Source organism: Prinia subflava, chromosome 14, assembly GCF_021018805.1.
Source record: "Prinia subflava isolate CZ2003 ecotype Zambia chromosome 14, Cam_Psub_1.2, whole genome shotgun sequence".
NCBI lineage: Eukaryota > Metazoa > Chordata > Aves > Passeriformes > Cisticolidae > Prinia > Prinia subflava.
This window is the reverse complement of record NC_086260.1, coordinates 7,417,673-7,435,767: the sequence shown is the minus strand read 5'-3', so window position 1 is coordinate 7,435,767 and position 18,095 is coordinate 7,417,673. Positions and strand designations below refer to the sequence as shown.

The following is an 18,095-nucleotide window of genomic DNA, read 5'->3' as shown; positions in this document are numbered from 1 at the left end:
GCAGGAAAAACATGCCATTATCTGCTCCTGTTCAACTTTATCTTTTCAAAAGAATGCAATATACTCTGTGTTATTACATCAGGCTCTGGTAGGAGAACTGGAAAACATCACGATTCACTCTTCCCCCTGCCTTTCCTAAGCAGATTTTGAATATGTTATAAATGATAAGTTTCATGGATTTTTTAAAGAGAATATAATGAGAAGTCAAACATTAGACTTTATTGCCCCAGTGTACATCTCACACTCCAGTAAACACACAGACTGCAGGACAGTTATTCTGAATTTTTAGTGCTGCAGTGAAGATTACATTATGTCTGTAGAAAATTTTTATTCCAGCCAAATGGATCACATCATCCAGTTCACTGGAAATCTATGCACATATTTAAAGCAAAAGTAAGTTACATGCGAGCTTTTAATTAAGAAAAATCATGTATGATTCATAATCTTAGCAGAGAACTTATTTTTGTGCAAAAGGTTTTAAATCCAGTTGTAGAAGTGGCTGAGAATAATTTATTCTTACAGTGTAAGCAGCAGACACTAATTAAGAATTAGTATATTCAGTGCTTAACTCCATTATCTGAAGCAAACATTTCAAAATTTTTGTTTCACCACTCTTCCAAGAGTTGCAATCTACCCGTGCTGCCTGAGTGTTGTGCTCTTCTGAAAATACTCTCAGTCTCTAAAACAGTACATAATAATCCACACTGCTGCTCCCTTTGCATCTTGCTGCCTAATTCATAAAAAAATTGGCTGGTCTATAAAACCTTTTCTTTTTTATTATGCTTTTTTACCATGCTTAAAATTGCATGGTAGTCCTTGGATTGCTGGAAGGAAACGAGCAGAAAGATAATTCCGATGATCTTTTCCCTTGCACCAGAATTCCTGATTCTATTGAATATTCTGTATTCCACATCTGTGACAGCACAATGAGCCTTTGTTCATTTTTTAATCTAAAGAGAAATCTGCTGTAGGAGGTTGCACAGGGTGATAGCAGCCCAATTTAAAAGTCTCAATTATTTATTTTTAAAATGCTTGGCATCTGTCTATGGAAAATGTACTTGCTTGGTTTCCAGTCTCTTAGAATTGCTTTGAACTCGCTCACATCTTCTGGGATCTATCAAACGCTCGTTGTGGCTTTTCTCTCATAAGTGCTGAATGAGTTTGGCCATGACAGTCTGTGTTGGATGTAAACTTTCTGTCTTTGTAGTGGGGTAATGACAGCAAAGAGATGTCATGCATGGGAATGGTGATTTCTGTCTGGATGCCTGACATGCCAAGCAGAGAGGCAGAGCCTTTTATTTGTGGATGGGTGGTGAGGAGAAGCCATTCATTGGAAGCAAGCTCAGTTCCTGCAAGCCAATGACATTTCATAATGAGGGTTTAGTCATTCAGAGGCAATTGCACTTAATAAAATCAGAACTGGTCCCTGGTGGGCAGTATTTCTCTAGTAATATGCACATTTTGGACAGCCTGGCCTTACAGCAGCATGGTGGCAGCCCAGTTTGGCATCAAAATCTAAGCACAGAGCAGGGCCTGACATTTTGGCGGGTCTGGGTAACACCAGATTTGTGTAGGGGCTGGAAGAAGATGGTTGAAGAAAGGTGTTTCTGCAGGGAGTAGGTTATCCTGAGGAGGAGGCAATTTCCTGCCCCCAGGGCATGGTGGAGGGGTAGGAGCTTGGAGACAAAGGCTCTCCCGGCTGGAGAATCACCCACATGTTGGATATATGTGGTGTATTCACTTGTTTAAGTGGAGGCTGGGAATAGACAGACCTGGATTGCTTGGAAGCTGTAATGGTTGGCCACTGGATCTTCCTGGACAGCAGAGACTAGAAAATACGACGTTTTCTCAGGGTGACTGGTGATTATCTCCTGGGTTATGGCAGAGTGAGGGTTTTCTCCCTAATCCTCTGTTTTAAGGCACTTGTAACATTCTGAAGATTTTGCCCACATTGATGTTTTTCAGGCTTAAATCTGTGCTGTACAGCAAATCTCTCTCAAGTTTGAAAACAATTCTTTTATAGCATGAAGAGTGTCAGAGCATGAAGTTTTCCCATTAAAATCAAACTCTTGTCCTCTCCCTGCCTTGTAAAGCTCTGTAGCTGCAGTAATATTAGTGGAAGCATTTTAGGATGAGAGTTCTTCCTGCAGGAAAAGTACCTTTGTTTCACTAAGGATGGTTTGTCTCAACCTGGCTTTACCAAAATCCTGGAAATTTCAAGTTGCTTGGACACACATGGTTTTTATGGTAGCTCTTTACAAGGTAAATGCACGTACACTGTCGAGTTGCACATCTGAGATTAAGGAGGGCCATGTAAGCCCTTCCCGGCCTTGTTAGTTGTAATGGGGCTAGATGTGAAAGCCTTGTAAATCTCATATATTGTGCCATAGAGAGCAGGACCCTCATGGCCTCCTGGACCTGTGCCACGGGGGAGGCTCTTCGGAGCAGTGAGCAGGGATGTGTGGAGCAGAGCATTCTGACTGCACACAGGTAGTGTCACACTGCAGAGGGCATTTCAGGCTTTACTGCAGCATTCTCAGCCTTTAAATATTTCAGTTTTGGAAAATAGAAGCTGTTGTGGAATCACGTGCAAAAATGTACAGAAATGCTGTTGTACGGGGCTGAAATCAGTCACTGCCACAATTTAGGTTGGATGTGTGATTCTCCATTCTGCGTTTCACAAATAGCACATTATAATACGATCCAAATTTTCTTTAGCTTAAAAGCCTCTTTGTTGCATTCCGTGCTGCTGCTTTTTGCATCCCAGGCAGAGACGGTAGAAGTCATTTATATGCAAAGTGCCCCATATATTGTATATACTAATTATATAATAAGGAGTAATAATGAAAATTTTCTAGCATGTTTAGGCCACTTAAGTATGCAGTGAAATTAATTTTACAGTTAACTGTCTTATTCCCACTTTGTACATAAAGAACCTTATCCCACCCATAGAAAATATTAAATTAACTATCTACTGATAAATGCATTCAATATTATGTATATTATGAATAAAAGAACAAAAATACATTGGATACATTTGCATTTTATTGTAAAATGGGGAAAACTGATGAGGCTGTATTATGGAAGAGAACAATATGTGATCACATAATTAGAAAATTGCCATGCTACTAATGCTCAGCGGTGTCCAGGTGTGGTTTTATGAGCAGCCTGAACCGTGAGGCTTTGAGGGTGTAACTTTACTGTCTTTTTAACATTGTTTTTGCAGGATGTGTGTGTGTAAATTATATAATAGCAATTCCTCAGATATTGTATTCCTAAAATGTTCCTTCTAGCTGTAGGAGCATATAAGGAAGCTACTGTATGACAGATGACAATAATTTTTCATACAGGACAGTTCCCCTTGATGTGATGGATGCAGAGAGAGGAACCACGCTCTCTGGAAAAACACCGGGGAGCAGTGGTAAAATGCTCCAATGTGGATGGTAATCAAGGCAGAGTGTGGTTCTTGATTAGGCTATGAGATTGCACTGCTAAGATGAGGGATCTGAAAGAAAAACTCTTTTACCAAAGCCCTTTGCACTGGTATGAGAGAGTACATTGTAAAAATTAATTTCCTTAAAATGCCGTAAGCAAAATTGATTCAGAATGATTCTGGCATATGCTGAACTCACTCAGTGATGCTTTTCTTCATAAACTCCTATGAGGAATATATTGTGAAATGTTTTATGTGAGGTATAGATAATTTTAGACTTTATTTTACAGAGGAGCAAAATGTAATTTGTGAGTGTTTTGCCAGGTTTGGTCTGTGCTGGCTCAACGGAGGTTTAAGCAATTCTACCTGAAACAAACTGTTTCTAATTTCTACATCAATGAGTGGCTGTACCTGCTCTGCATTTGTTCAATGCACAAGTTGTCAGAATCTGGAGGGACTGCCCCCCTTGATATTGTCAGCATCTGTGTGTGTGCTGTGAGTATGCTGGGAATGGGAAGGCCAAAGAAGGGGAAGAAAATTGCTTTCAAATTTTATAAAGCTAGTGTGAGTGCCATTTTTTTTAATTTCTTTGTGGTGTCTTTGGAGTGTGGTCTTCCTCCTGCTGAAAAAAGTACTTCTGCCTCTGAATGCTCTGATCTTCATGTTGGCCTTTTTCCTATGCAGTGATGTTTTTTTAACTGTATGATACTGGCAAAGCACCTATCCACTACAGCCAGTACATACAGCCTGGGAATCAGTAAATGTGTGTAGGAATGTATCTGTGCAAGATAAAATTGGCATATACAAAATATGGGGGAAATGATGCATTTGTGAATATCATAGGATACATTGGGCAGCACTGTTTTGGAAAAACCCAGACAAATGTTTGGGTCCTGCAGACAGGCTTGCTGGAGGGGGCCATGCTCAGCCCAGCAGTGTGTGGGAGGGATGGGCAGTCTCAGCTGGACCTTGCTTCTCCCTCGGACTTGGAGCTGTGTGCCTGTCTCAGCATCCTTGTAATGCTGTGGGAAGGGCAGGTGCTGGTGATGGGCAGCAGAGGGAGGGCACAGGCTCAGCAAGAGGCTGCTGGCAGAGAAACCAATGGGTCCATTCCCATTTCATAGCCAGGAACAGGTTTTATTTTTTATGGTGTTAGTGAGCACAAGTGAGCATACATATCAGCCAGCCAGTGCTGGTTTGGGTTGTGAAGTCCATCTGGAAGGTTCCCTGAATGGCTGCAGGAGCAGCTGCTGTGCAGTCCAGTGCTTGTGCTTGGCTGTCACCCTCGGGCTGTGGTTCTGTGTTGTTTTGGGTAGATGTACAACAAATGTTAGCAGCACTGAGTTTATTCTGTGACCGTGTACACACCTGCATGGTGTAGTGTTGAGGAGGGAGCGTTGCACGCTTTAAATTTGATCCTTTGGAGCAAATCGTGGCTGATGGAGGTGGACTAACACTAGGGGCTTCTTTTGGATTGGAGGGGTTGAACAACTACTGGAGAAGCAGCAGTGTGTTCAGACAGGTGGCAGAAATGGGAGCTCAACTACTGTGGGAAGGGGAACAAGAACCATACAGGAAATCAAGAGCACGAGCACCCACAGGGCTCTGTAGGCTGCCCTTATTCATGGCATGTGTGTAGTGCAGTGGGATTGTTTACCAGCAGAGCATATAGAGGAAGCTGTTCTTGGTCCTCTTCTATTTGTGGAACTCCAACACTTGTTAGTTTGGGGTAATCATTGTTCTCACCTACTCTTACTTGGGGTTTGTGTAATTATTAGTATTTGTTATTCATTAAAAAATTACATCGGTATGTCTGGTTTTGTCTCATACTTTTGGCAGAGTACCAAAGCTTTGGAAGTAAAAGTCATGAAATTTAACTGAAGACAGGGAGAAGTGTGACCTTAACTGATAGACCTGAATATCAGAGGCTCATAAAAATGCATTGCTATGGAGACAGACTTTTATCTTACAAATTACTTTAGGAGTAAAGGAATAACTCTAAACATTGAAATCCTTTTCAAAATTCTCTATGGATTTTGAGATAAATATGTTTAGCACATTTAACAGAGCGGGAGATGAGCCTTCAATGTGCAAAGAAATGAAGAGATGCTGGCAGAAAGCACAAAGTTTAACATCTGAACAGACTGGCCATACTGTTTACCCTTGGATTTGGTATTAAAATGCATTGCATCAACTCTGTTCCCTGCTTACTGTCCCAGCAGGGCAGTCATGCTATTAATCAAGATGCTGGTTAAACAATATTGTTCAGCAGAATTCCTTTATCTCAGGTTCATAACACTGGGTTTACATACAACGTGTATGCATTACATCATGTGAAAGCTGTATGAATCAACACTAATGCGATTCTGTTGTTGGTTTTAATTTTTGCAGATGCAGATTTACTTCTACAATCCCGATGACTTTGACAGTTTTGGAACAGCAGTTCTAGAAAACAGGGTGGTAGGAGCCATGGCCGTGTTTTTCCAAGTAAGTTAAAACAAAGGCTATATCCATAAAACAGAGTGTGCACCAAGTACTATTTAATTCATTGAATTGTTTCAAGCTTAATGGGTGCATCTGTTTTCTTGTTCCCACCTGTCTAAGTGAAAGATATTTCATATTGTCTATGTGTGATTTAAAATGTAAATAAGTATATTTAAAAACATAATGAAAAATTTTGCCTGGATTGTTCTGACTTTATAGCTACTTTACAGATGCAGATTGGAGAACACATTTATCATGGAACTTCCTTTGCTGCTGAAGCACATTGCTGCAGTCCCTGGAATACTAACAAACCAACACCAACTGGTTTTGTTTAGGGAAAACTTAAAATTCAAATGTAGCTTGAGAGAAAATTAATCAATACGTTTCATCAATCTTATCTGTAGCAGCTTCTTCTAAATTGTCATAGTAACAAGTTCTTGAACAGACCAGGTTTTGGAATGAGTGAATTTATGCATCCACTTGTTTGGAATGCACCCTGAGAGATGCAGGTCTGGGGCTGCTGGGTGAGCTCGTTTGTGGTTCCACGCGCTCCAAATCTGCGGCGTGGGGCAGGGAGCACCGCCCGTGACGGCAGTGTCACCTGTGGCAGTGGCACTCAGCAGTGGGAGCTCCCTGTCACCTCATGTCAGGAACAGACTCTTACCTTTCTGACTCCAGGCTGAACAGAGGAGAGGGAGCTGGAGCTGCTCCACACCACCAGGCTGTCACAGGCAGAGATGTAGCTAATGAAGATTTGAAATGTCTTGAGGACTTGCTTTTCAGAAGAGAGGAAAAGAGGGAGGGAAGAGCAAGGGAAAATGCTGATCCTTTGTGAGGTTTCACACTAGTTTTTACTGAAGAAGAAAGTGATCTTGCTGTTATCTTTGTGAAGCCAGATAAAAAGGAATATGCAAGTACCCATATGTAAATACCTCCCTTTTTCTTATGATGTTAGAGTGACAAGCCTGACTCTACTGCTCAAATTAAGTAAGGTTGTCTTTTTGCATGTCACTGATTTTGATCAAATGCTTTGATAACGAGAAAAGGACAGATCCTTGTATTGCATAAATTGCTGTAACTCTGCTGACTATCAGGATAGTGGAAGGAGACATGTTAAATTCATCACTGTTGGATCCTGAGCACTTCTGTGGCATTTCATATTAGGGCAGAAATGGTGGAGCTGTGATAATTTACAATGGCATGGCATGATGATGATTCCCCAGACTTCTTAATCTCAGTGCACTACAGGAAGCTTTGGGCAAGCTGAATTTGGCCAAATGAGACAGAAGTTTAGAAGCAGAACAGTCAGAGGCTGGTTTACACCACAGTGAAGCGCTGTGGGTTTGGTGTGTAGCCATGTCAGAAGGAGCGTGGGCTTGTGCCATGGTGCTCACCGTGGGTTGTGGCATCATCTATCTGGAATTTAGCTGCTAAATTACCCTGATGTGCTTCACATCAGCCATGTGAAACACTGCCCCATGTCACATCACTTCCTAGTCTGTATGTGACAAGTATTCCCTAAATCCTCTTTTTTACGGGATCTTAAAATTGTGATGGGACTGTGTTTGGTATTCCCCACCTGCAAAGCCAAGTGCTGCACTTACTGTAGGTCTCTCTTTGCATTTCAAGGGATTTCAAGGGAGCCATTAAAATAACTTAAAATAGTGGGTTAAGCTGTTAAAAACCCTATCTTTGACTGTCAGAGACCTCAGGCTTTTGAAGACCCCAGCTGAGTGTTGTAGTGCCCTCAGGGAAGCAGGATCCACACTTTTCATCATTTCCAGCCCTGGCGGCCACAGGACATGAGGCTGTAAAGTCTGGAGGATGGTGCAGCTGGGCTTCTCTGCTCTGGGAGCTGGGAAATCTGAGGCCATGTCTGATGAACACTCTCTGATCTTTTCCAGAGAGTGGGATCAAGGTAATTCTTTGGCAGAGTGTCCCAGGGAGAAGTTGTTTTGTGGCTGCAGGAAGTGGTTGAGGGGATTTTGGCATATTTTGCTTTTCCTCTGGGTTGAGATATCAGTGCTGTGTTGTTAAACTTGTGAGTGTATCAGGTTTTCCTTCTGGGAAGCTTTGCTCCAAGACAGAGAACAATTGAGGAAGATTTGTAAAGCCCAGAGTCCCCAGTCTAGAAGGGCACATGCTGAATTCTGCCACCTGTAAATAAACTTTAGGGACACTACTGTGACAGCTGCTCTTTTGGTCACCATGAGGAGCTAGTCCCATAGGGCTTGAATTGTTATACATAGGGTTAACATAGGGTTATTAAAGGATGATCCTTTGCAGATCCCTACTGTGTTTGAGCAAGGTGCTGTTTTAGCCCCCTCAGCTGTGTATGATGTGCTGAGTTTGTTGATCTATGACTTAAAATTCTTTTTCTTGAGAAAAATTTTGTGTTCCCTGAGCCTTGCTCCCCAGGACTCCATGCAGATAAACTTGCCATGGCTAGTATTTCATACAGCTAATTTAAAGTTGTCTTTTAAAAATGATTCCTAGTGACTTTTGAATGAGGTGTCCCTAAGATGTCCATGGTCACATTTTGATTGGCAGCATAGGTTGTTCAAGTACTACAGCTTTCTATTTTCTTTGATCCCATCTTGAACTCATTTACCTAGAACACAGCTTTTAAAAATTGCAGCAGGCGAGGTCATACTGTTTTTTACAAATGCATTAGAAAACTGTATCATGCATGCTTTTCTATGTAAATATTTTAACATAAATTATTGGATACTGTTTCCATTAAGACTTGGATTTTTGCTAATGTGGTAATGTTGTGTTGGAATGAATGTGCACAACACTGGCTGAGTTTATAGTCTGGCAGGTGGTTTTTGTTTGACTGATGTTCATAAATGTTCCTTTGAAAATCAGATTCTCCAGTGAGTGAACATTATACTGAACTATATAATTATTGGTGAAACATTAAATAATTAAGTACCGTCTTTCTTCCTTTTTAAATAATTTAACTTGGACTATACAAGAATATTCCTTATTGAATTCATTATTTCAGAGGCAATTTCCAGGTAAAGTGCATTGGTTCTGAACTTGGATAATTGAAGCACTTGGAATTTCGTTGTAATTAAAGCTGTGCTTTTCTCATTACTTTCATTTTAAGCTCTGTTGATAAATGCTATTTCTGTTTGTGTGCTGCAGTTTGGTTAATCTGACAAAAAAAATGACTGAACTAAGAAACAATTCTTGCAAATACAAACTGCTATAACTGCTCATCTCTGGATCTGATTGTGGAAAGACACTGGGAGGGTCTCACACAAAATAGCACTGTGGGGACTCTGCAGCAGGTATTATCTATTTGCAAATGAGATGAGCTGGCCTGAAATCTCTAGCTGGATTTTCTTTGTTGTTGAAGAGAACTCACTTGTTCTTTTAGCAAAAATCAAAATCCCCTGGATAACAAAGGAGGTAATGCATGGCAAACGAGACTTTCAAGAGAAACCATTCTGGCCATTCCTTTCAGTGCTGCAGTGATTTGGTGTTTCTCAGAGGGAAGCTGGTGCTGGTGGGAGATGTTCAGCTTGACGAGCCCATCACCTCGTGCTGACAGCACCCTCTTGGCTGGCAGGAAAGGCTTCTGGATTTGCAGGAAGGGTAGAGATGGACCCAGCTGAGGGGCCCTGTTCTGTGGGAATCCTAAATGAGCCTCTGGCTGCACGCTGGGACCCACACATGTAGCAGTCCCAGTCCAGCCAGGCACCTCAGGCTTGGTTTAAATGATCCTAACTTGAATAGTTGGTGTGCGTGTTTAATTTCAGCCCACGTAAGATTCAGCTTGTAGTTAATGATGTTCTGGCTCTGGGCCTTGGTTAATTGTCGGGCTGAGCTAGCTTTGAAGCAGACCAGGAGTGGAAAGCCCAGGTCTCTCATGGTTCCTGAGTCATCCGTTCATCATACATGTAATACATATTTATAAGTCACATTTAAAATGAGTAGTTACTTGGATTAAATGCATTCAGACATATTGCACAGCTCTGTTTTAACCATCTAACAATATAATTCATTGCATACTTCACCACTTGCTTTATTAAAGCCAAACTTGAAAGTGTTCAAAACAAACATATTGCTTTTGCATTTGAAATATTCATCTTTTAGTCCTGCAGTAGATTCATTATGGCAGAGAATACTTCATTCCTTGATTACTGCTGTGAAAAGGCACAATACTGATTCCCTAAGCACTCATCAAATATTCGATAGCTCAGAAATTCAGGAGGAGGTGATGGAATTCTTGTTCCTACTGGGAGGGCATATAAATCTATTTTATATTTGCAGAGAAAACCGTCAGTGATTAGTTACTGTGTCTCAGGTACTCAAACAAATCATCTCTAAAGAAATTAAGTAAAAATGAATTTTAAAATAACTTTTAGCAATGCTTTCATCATTAAAATTAGCTCCATAATGATGAGTGATGTTGATACCTCGATCACTCAAGAGCTTCAGCAGTGCAGAGCTAGATTTTTAAAGGTAATTAGGTACTTGGCAGCAAATGTGCAGCTAGCAGTACTTCTAAAAGTGCATGGGATAAAAATCAAGGGGTTTACATGTCTTAAGCTGAGATGCCCTCCAATGCTGACATGTCTTTGTAAGTTTAGTGAAAAAACTACTCTGTAGCCCTTTTAACTTTTAGATCTATGTGTGTGTTATTTGCATATAAATGTCTTTATATTTCCTAGTTACTCAAGTATCCAGAGATTTGGTCTTCAGTAAAATGCATGTTTGTGGCCTTGGTTTTTGTGAGATTTTTTTGATAGTAGTTCTTCGTCTGCTTCATCAATATGATCAATCACTCACTTTTCACAAGGGCTTAAAGGAGCTGAACACAGAATAAACTGGTGAAACACCGTCAAAGCTATTGAATATTTGCCAAAAATATGCTTTTCAAATGTATGTTTCTCAAACAACAGAATTTAGCTTTTAACTTCCCTTGGCAGCCTTTTTTGTTCCCTTTTCTTCCCTTTCATTAACTGTTTCATGTGTTTGCCACCATAACAAAATAGATTCAGTGAATAAGTGATTTAAATACAGTGACTGTTGAGAAAACCACATCCAGTAGGAGACAGGGTCCCGTGTCCCATCTCAGTTCCTGGAAATTCCCTGATTCTGCCTCTCCCTTACTCTAATGCTTTTTGAAAGTCTGAGCAAAACTAGTTTGATTTTGACAGTGAGAATGGAGAGAGAGGTGTGCACTTCTCTTGGAACATTATATCCACCTACATGAAGCTTAATCAGTACTCCAGTGTTTAGGCAATATCTTAAAGGTGATTTGCCATAGTGAAAATAACACATGCCATCATTAACATGCAGGGCATCATCCAGAGTCATTGAGAGACTTTTCATTTATTGTAATAGACTTCGGGTAGATGTAAAGAACTTAAAATTGAATTACGGTATTAATTCTTTTAATGGTTACATTAGAACCCATGGGGTTTTATTAATAGTAGCTCATGAATAATAAAACTGTTATTATTGATTGGCAGTGTTATTTAGTATCAGTACAGGTATATTTTCATTATCTTCATACTATGAAGCAATGTACAGCTTCAATTCAGTAACTGCATACCAATAACTCTCCACGTAAGTGAAGACAAGCAAAACAATTTGAAATGTATTCTTCTTTATCAAGTCCAGTTCCTCTGCATTTTGAAATGTTGCAGTTGTTTGAAAACATTAGTTGTTAGTAATAAGAGCAGTACTAGGGCCTTTAAATGGTTGAAAAATTGTATAGAGGTACAAAGTGGCTACCCTGACACATAAAGGCACAGCCAGAGTGGTAGATGTGGCCACTGCAGCACCAAGAGTACATTTTTCTGAGAAGCACCTTGTACAATACATGCCACAGGGTATAGTGATATATGAACCATCTCTGGAGCCAAAAAAGATTCTCCTAATTTTTCCAGCAAATAAGCGGAGAGAAAATTGTCAAAAGTGATTTTGCATTGAGGAGAATTAAAATTAAAAATTTTAAAAGTTTCTTAAGGTCTGTAAAAGTTTCTTAAGGTCTGTTACATTTGAGTAGAATTCAGTTTGTCAATGGCACAGACAGCCTTCAGAGGGGGTATTTTAAGCCAAAACATGCAAGTTTGGCTGCTAATAACAAGTGCTCATTCTGATCAAACAAACTCCTCTGAAACTGTTTTGATTGGAGGAAGGTTTGGGTAAATTTATGGAAACTGTTCCTAAAAAAATCTATTCTACCTTCTCCATTAAAGAAAACAAAAATATTTTTTAAACTAAGCCCAAAATTCTGATTTTTATTTCAACTTATGTTGAAAGTTTCTTAGGCAAATATGAATATTTTCTGAATATTTTATGTAAAATAAGAAAGAAAAGGGAGAACAGATGGAGAATAACTCTGAGAGTAATATATATAGATATCTATCTATCTCCAATGTTGGTGCCTATTAAATTTCCAGTGCTGAGCAATGAGACTTAAACTTTATTCTGATCCATACCTCTGCCCAGATTAGTCATGTTTCAAGTGATGTTTAATAGTAAACCTACTGTTTGCAACTGATTTTTTTTAAATTATGGTTTCTTGTAGTAATGTTCTTCATCCTTTATTTTGGTACATTAATGAGCAGGCTGACTCTTGAGAGCACTAGGCAAACAATCCCTGATGAAGTCCTGAGTTTAGCAGAGAAGCTTCAAAAGGTTTTTAGTTGTGGAGGGCGATGCAGTTGTGGGAAGGGCAGAGCTGCATCCCTTTCTCAAAAAGGAGGGCAGGTGAGAGGGTAAGGAAGGGGCAGACTGCAGGGGTGAGCCCTGGGACCTTACTGAGACCAGTTTGGGGAGCACAGGGGGCTGAGAAGGGGTCTGTGAGCCCAGCAGTGTTCATTGCTCAGTGCTGCTGGACTCCAGAAACTCACTTTGTCAGTGAGCTGAATTGCACTGAGGAAACAGTGGCCCTTTCACATGTGAGGGGTTTTGTACCAGATATGCTTCAGTTCTCCAAACCTCAGTGCTGGCAGCAGCACTGGGACACACCTTTGCTGCCTGGGCTCCCGGGATTCCCTCACGTCACATCCCTTGCAAAGCAGGGTTTCTGTCTGTGTGCAAGGCGCTGTGGCTTGGGGCTCTCCTCACATGGCTCCACATTTGTCATGGCTGGTCATGAGAAGGAGCTCATGTGGCTAAATCCGTGCGTGTGAAGAGCAGAGGTGTTCACATAGCAGCCTGAACATCCTGAGCAAGCCTGCTTGGAGGAGCGAGGTACAAATGTGTGAGCGAAAGGCGGGCTGGATTTGGAGGCACAGACTGACAGGGCGGCTGAAACAGATCGTTCTTGGAAGCAAACACATCGTTCCACTTCTGCTTGCCTGTGTTCTGCCAAGAGGCATTTGCAGTCTCTAGATCATGATGGCTGCAACCTGCTGTGTTGAAACTTTTCTATCCACAGGCTGACTGTGCAGTGTGGAAGGGTAATTTACCTTATGTGCACTTATCTTCTTCAGTGCCCAAGCAATCGTCTTCCTTTCCCTTCTTCTCTTCACTCTGTGAACTTGTTCGTGGTATTTTCCACTAAGGCAAAAAGTCTGATGACCTGCAAAATGCAATACTTTCAATTAAAGCATTTTTGTCAGATTGACTTTTAAAGGATATGGGCTGTCCTGAAAGCGGTGCCATGCAGTTCTTTTTACAGTACAGAGCAAAGCACCAGAATGCACAGAGAGTCTTTGGCTTTTATTTTGTTTTTAATCTCAGACATATCTAGGGAAGTGAATTTCCAAAGCATCTAAAAAGCCTAATTGTAGTAAAAATTAGAATTAGATCCCTTTTATTTCCCAAATGCACTGTCAATGCTTTCCTAACTGTGAAGGCTGAGATCACAACTCACAGCTTGTGCTGTCTCTGGTTTGGATGCACCAGTAAGTCGGGAGGATAACAGTAGGGATGGATTACCAAGTGACTTCTGCTTTTTGTGATAAATCACAGTCCTTTGGTCCGATTTATTTAATGGAAAAATCACAATTATTGATGTTAGGAAGGAACTGCAAACTTTCTTGTTGAGAGGAATTGGACTCCAAAGTTCTGCAATGCTGCAAATATGAAAAATGCTCTGCACATTTTATGGGGTCTGTGCTCAATGTCTTGAGCTATCAGTCACAAGCATTAATGAGAGCTGGTTGGATGCATAGCTTGGGAGTAGATCTCTGTGCTTTTCTAGTTTAATGTTCATTTGAATGTTAGGATCACTATCTTCCCGTTTACAGCATTGTAAATGTTTTTGACCTGCAGTTTTTTGCTTTCTGAATGAATCTTAATTGGTTAATGTATTGAGATTAATCCCAAGCAGGACGCCATTATTAACTTGCTTCATTAAATTACATACCAACCAACAGCATTAATCCTCCTAACTGTCCCCTTACATTTTAGTGTTTTTATTTGAATTACTTGCCTCAAGAACTTGATCAGCATGCATTTGTGTATTCTTTTCTTCCCTTTCCTTTCTCTCACCCCTGATGTTCAGAAATGAAATCAGTTTAGGAATATTTATAGTGTCTAATGTCAGCTTCTTCAACACGGTAATTTATTTCTCTGTGATTTAAAAATATCCTGTAAAAAAAAACAACAACAAAACAATAAAACAAACCATTTTCTTTAAAAACTGTTAAATTTATACAAAATGTCTTGGGGAGTTTTCATTACTAGACTCCTGAAAATGACACTTAGATGTGTAATATGTAAAAATTACAGTTGTCAGCCTATAATCTCACCCCTTCTGTGGTTCAGGAGGATTGAGACTCAGGACGTCTACTGATTATAATCATTAGACTAAAAAACAAACTCCTTCCCTAACTGTAGTAGTAGTTTTTGCATTTTGGTCTCTGTTGTGCATTGTTGATGCATCACTTGGACACTTTGTCAAACTTCACAAAGCAAGCCTAGAGCTGGGACAGCGTGGAGGGGCCCCCAGCCCTCCTGCGGGCTCCATCACTCTTTAGGGAAGGGACAACAGCCCCTCTTTGTGTCTCTGAGCATTGAGAAGTGTCAAATGTGGCTTGTTTGTAACTTTGTGATAGCACTGGTTGCTTCATCCCTGTCCTTCTTACATGTTCCAAATCTGGTGCATTATGACTTGACCTTTCCTTTAAGAAAGCGAGAGAGAGAAGCTGTAAATAAAGAATCTATTTTTTGCCATCTAAGTTTTCAGAGAGTTTTGCTAAAATTAATCTTAGTTACAGAATCTCAGGAGATGTAAAGATATACACTCATCTACTTCCTCTCCTCTCTCCTAAGCAAAACTCTGGGAAGTCCCTGTTTTCTCCCAGTTTTTAGACATCCAGCCTGGATTCCAGGAAGATAATTTTTATGCCTGTCTGCCCACCTCATTTTAAAATTTAATTTTATTTGTTTTCTTTTTTTTTTAGACAGGCTCTGTATGCATCTAGCTCTCTGACCAATTTGTCTCTCAGAGGATTAATCAAATAGATTACATGTGGTTTACATTCATGGAGAAATCTAACATTTCAGCCAGGAAACTCCAGTTCTCCAGTTCACATGTTGCCCAATTCTGCAGGATTTTGAACAGGATTTGTGTAACCCTTAGAAAGGTCACACCAGTTTTTGCCCTCTGTATCTCCCATGAAACTGCCAGGTCTCCCTATGTCTCTGGTTACCAGTGAGTGTTATGGCACATTTTAAGCAAAGGTGAGCACTGGATCTATTCGTAAATGATTGCCGAGTTTCACTTTGTGCCATAAAAGAGAGATTGGTTGTAAAGTCTGAATATATAAAATAGATAGGTAAAATTGGGGCTTCCTTTCCCTTTAGATCTCCTGCCTCAGATGAGAAAGTTATTAAATACAAGCTGTTCTGCCTGAAGAATTATTACTTTAGTTCTCAGCTATAGCAGTGCCACGTTTCTCCTTGTGTTGGCAAGAATAAACAATACAAGCTTCAGACAGAATTTCCTGGGTAGCATACCAAATGTTCTGGAAAACCTTCTCGGACAGCAGCTGATACATTTTTAATACAAATAAAACATAATTCTTTAGTCTCGTTCCAGTTTGATCCCTAAGGTGGAAAAAGTATACGGACTATGCATAATTGATGTATTTGTTTGAAGTGTTTACCCGGATACTCCATTCACAAAGTCTCTTTTTGTTAATAGGTTGCCGTGAGATGTAAGAATCACTTAGGGCTCTCTTTGTACAAATAAATGGAACGTGTCATTTTTTGTACAGTCAGCGAGGTGGTTACACAGTCATCCTGACTGTGTCTTTGTGCTGCCCACACTCTTCAGCCTTAGTCAAGTGATGGAGCGGGTCTGGCTGAAATGTCAGTATTTTCCCAGGTCAGAAGTGATGGGAAAGCAGGAGGGCATGCAAGGGAGAGAAGAGGATGGTTGGGAGTTTTCAGGGTCAGGTTGGTGTGTCCATGTAAGCACCAATGATACGTGTGGTTTCTTGTGCAATTCCTAAACATTACACATGATGCAGAGCAAGCATGCAGGAAAATATCCCTCAGTAATTTATTTATCATCTGTCCTAAATCACTAGAAATCCAGTGTCACAGATTTCCAGAGGATTGAGTTGTTGCTGGGTTTTGTCATTTGTAGTTTCTGTGCTGCAGGATGACTGTGGGAGAGATGATTATTGAGGGCATTCTGAGCCCATGGTTTTCATTCCAGAGGTCAAAAAAAAAGGCAATGAAAGTAAATCATAATCTAGTCTGGTCTCTTCTTGATGTCTTTGTACAGATGTAGGCATTTATATGTATAACTGATGGGTAGCTGATAATGCTGATGGCAGATCACCCCCAAAATAATTCTGCAGCTGAGATGGCAGCTTGCCCAGAGCAATCCTGGTACCTGATCTTTTCCCTCCTATGAATCTAAATCAGAAATCTTCAAGTTTATGGGGTGGAGTTGAGGGTGTGTAAACCTGGGAACCTTTTTACAGCATAGCTTCATAGTAGCTTTCAGATGTATCTTGCACATCTGGGATTCACTGGAAAGCACACTAATTTGACTAAGGTGATGAGTTCCAAATGAGCTCAGTGGTCCTGGTTTGAGTAATTTAAATCTCCCTTTGTTTCAAGTTCAGGTGTGCTGGTATCAGAGTGTCCAGAACAAAACCAGCACAGAAGCTGGGATGTGCTCTCATGCTGGAGATAGGTGAGAGTCAAGAATGCCAATCACCATCTTATTCTATGCAGAAAAGTGAAACGTGTTAAATGAAGATTGCTTAAATCTGTTCAGCACCTCTGAATACTGAGTTTTGACAGAGCAGGATTTTTCCTATGAGCTTATGGTGTTTGCAACTGTTTCACAGCTCTGAGGAGCCAAGGAAAAGCTGTCTGGCTGACACCATCAGAACAGTATTTAGCTGCTGATTGTAACTGTACCATTTTTGTGCATCAAAAATGCATTGAAATGTGGTCATTATCAAGTCTAAAGAGACTTTCTGAAAGAGGGTATTGGTTTTGCAACATCTCTGCTGTATCAAATGAAGCCTAACTGGAGATTTGGCAAAGTGTTCTTTATGAGTAAAGTAAAATGATGTACCACATTAGAAAGTAGCTTGGTTATTAGAAAGCTCAGTCTTGTTCCTGATAAAATGGATTTTTTTCACCGTAAAATTCATCTTTACTTGCTGCAAGAATATTGTTAAAAGAGATTAACTTTGGATCTCAGTGTATTTTATAGTGTGTCTCATGTTATTTTAAGGCTGTAAATATATTAGCTGATCTGTAAGCTTCACTTAAGCAACTGCTTTCTGGGTTTTTGAAGAAATAGGATCATGGTTATGCAGGAACCAGGAAGATTGAATTAAATCACCCCTTTTGATATTTATTTTCCTTTGGGATCATGATATCAGATCAATATTTAAAAACAGCTTTATGGGTAAGTGTTGATTAGAAAGCAAAGCTCCATAACCTTAACAGCTAAGCTAGCATTTTTTTTTGGTGCATTTTATCTGTGGTTTGTACAGCATTATCCATATGCCTGTGTAAAAAGTAAGAAAATAATTTTATTATTTTCTTAGTCCTTCCCCCTCCTGTCTACCTTGCTACCTGGCAAACCTACTTTATCATATCTAGATCCTATAAAAATATCTAACACAATTTGAAATGCTCTTGTGTGAAACATGATTAGACTGCATCAATCACTTTTCAAAAAAATTTTTTTTCCTCATCATTTTGTATTCTCAGCTGCTAAAATCACGCT

The 18,095-nt window shown here is 40.1% G+C and overlaps 1 protein-coding gene across 1 annotated transcript in view; it reads left to right on the top strand.

Moving 5' to 3' along the window:
* Positions 1-18,095, top strand: part of PTPRG (protein tyrosine phosphatase receptor type G) — a 394,663-nt gene that overhangs the window by 252,615 nt on the left and 123,953 nt on the right. Inside the window, exon 5 of the mRNA XM_063411184.1 lies at positions 5,825-5,920. Coding sequence (XP_063267254.1) covers positions 5,825-5,920 — 96 coding nt within the window. The remainder of the gene's footprint in view (positions 1-5,824; positions 5,921-18,095) is intronic.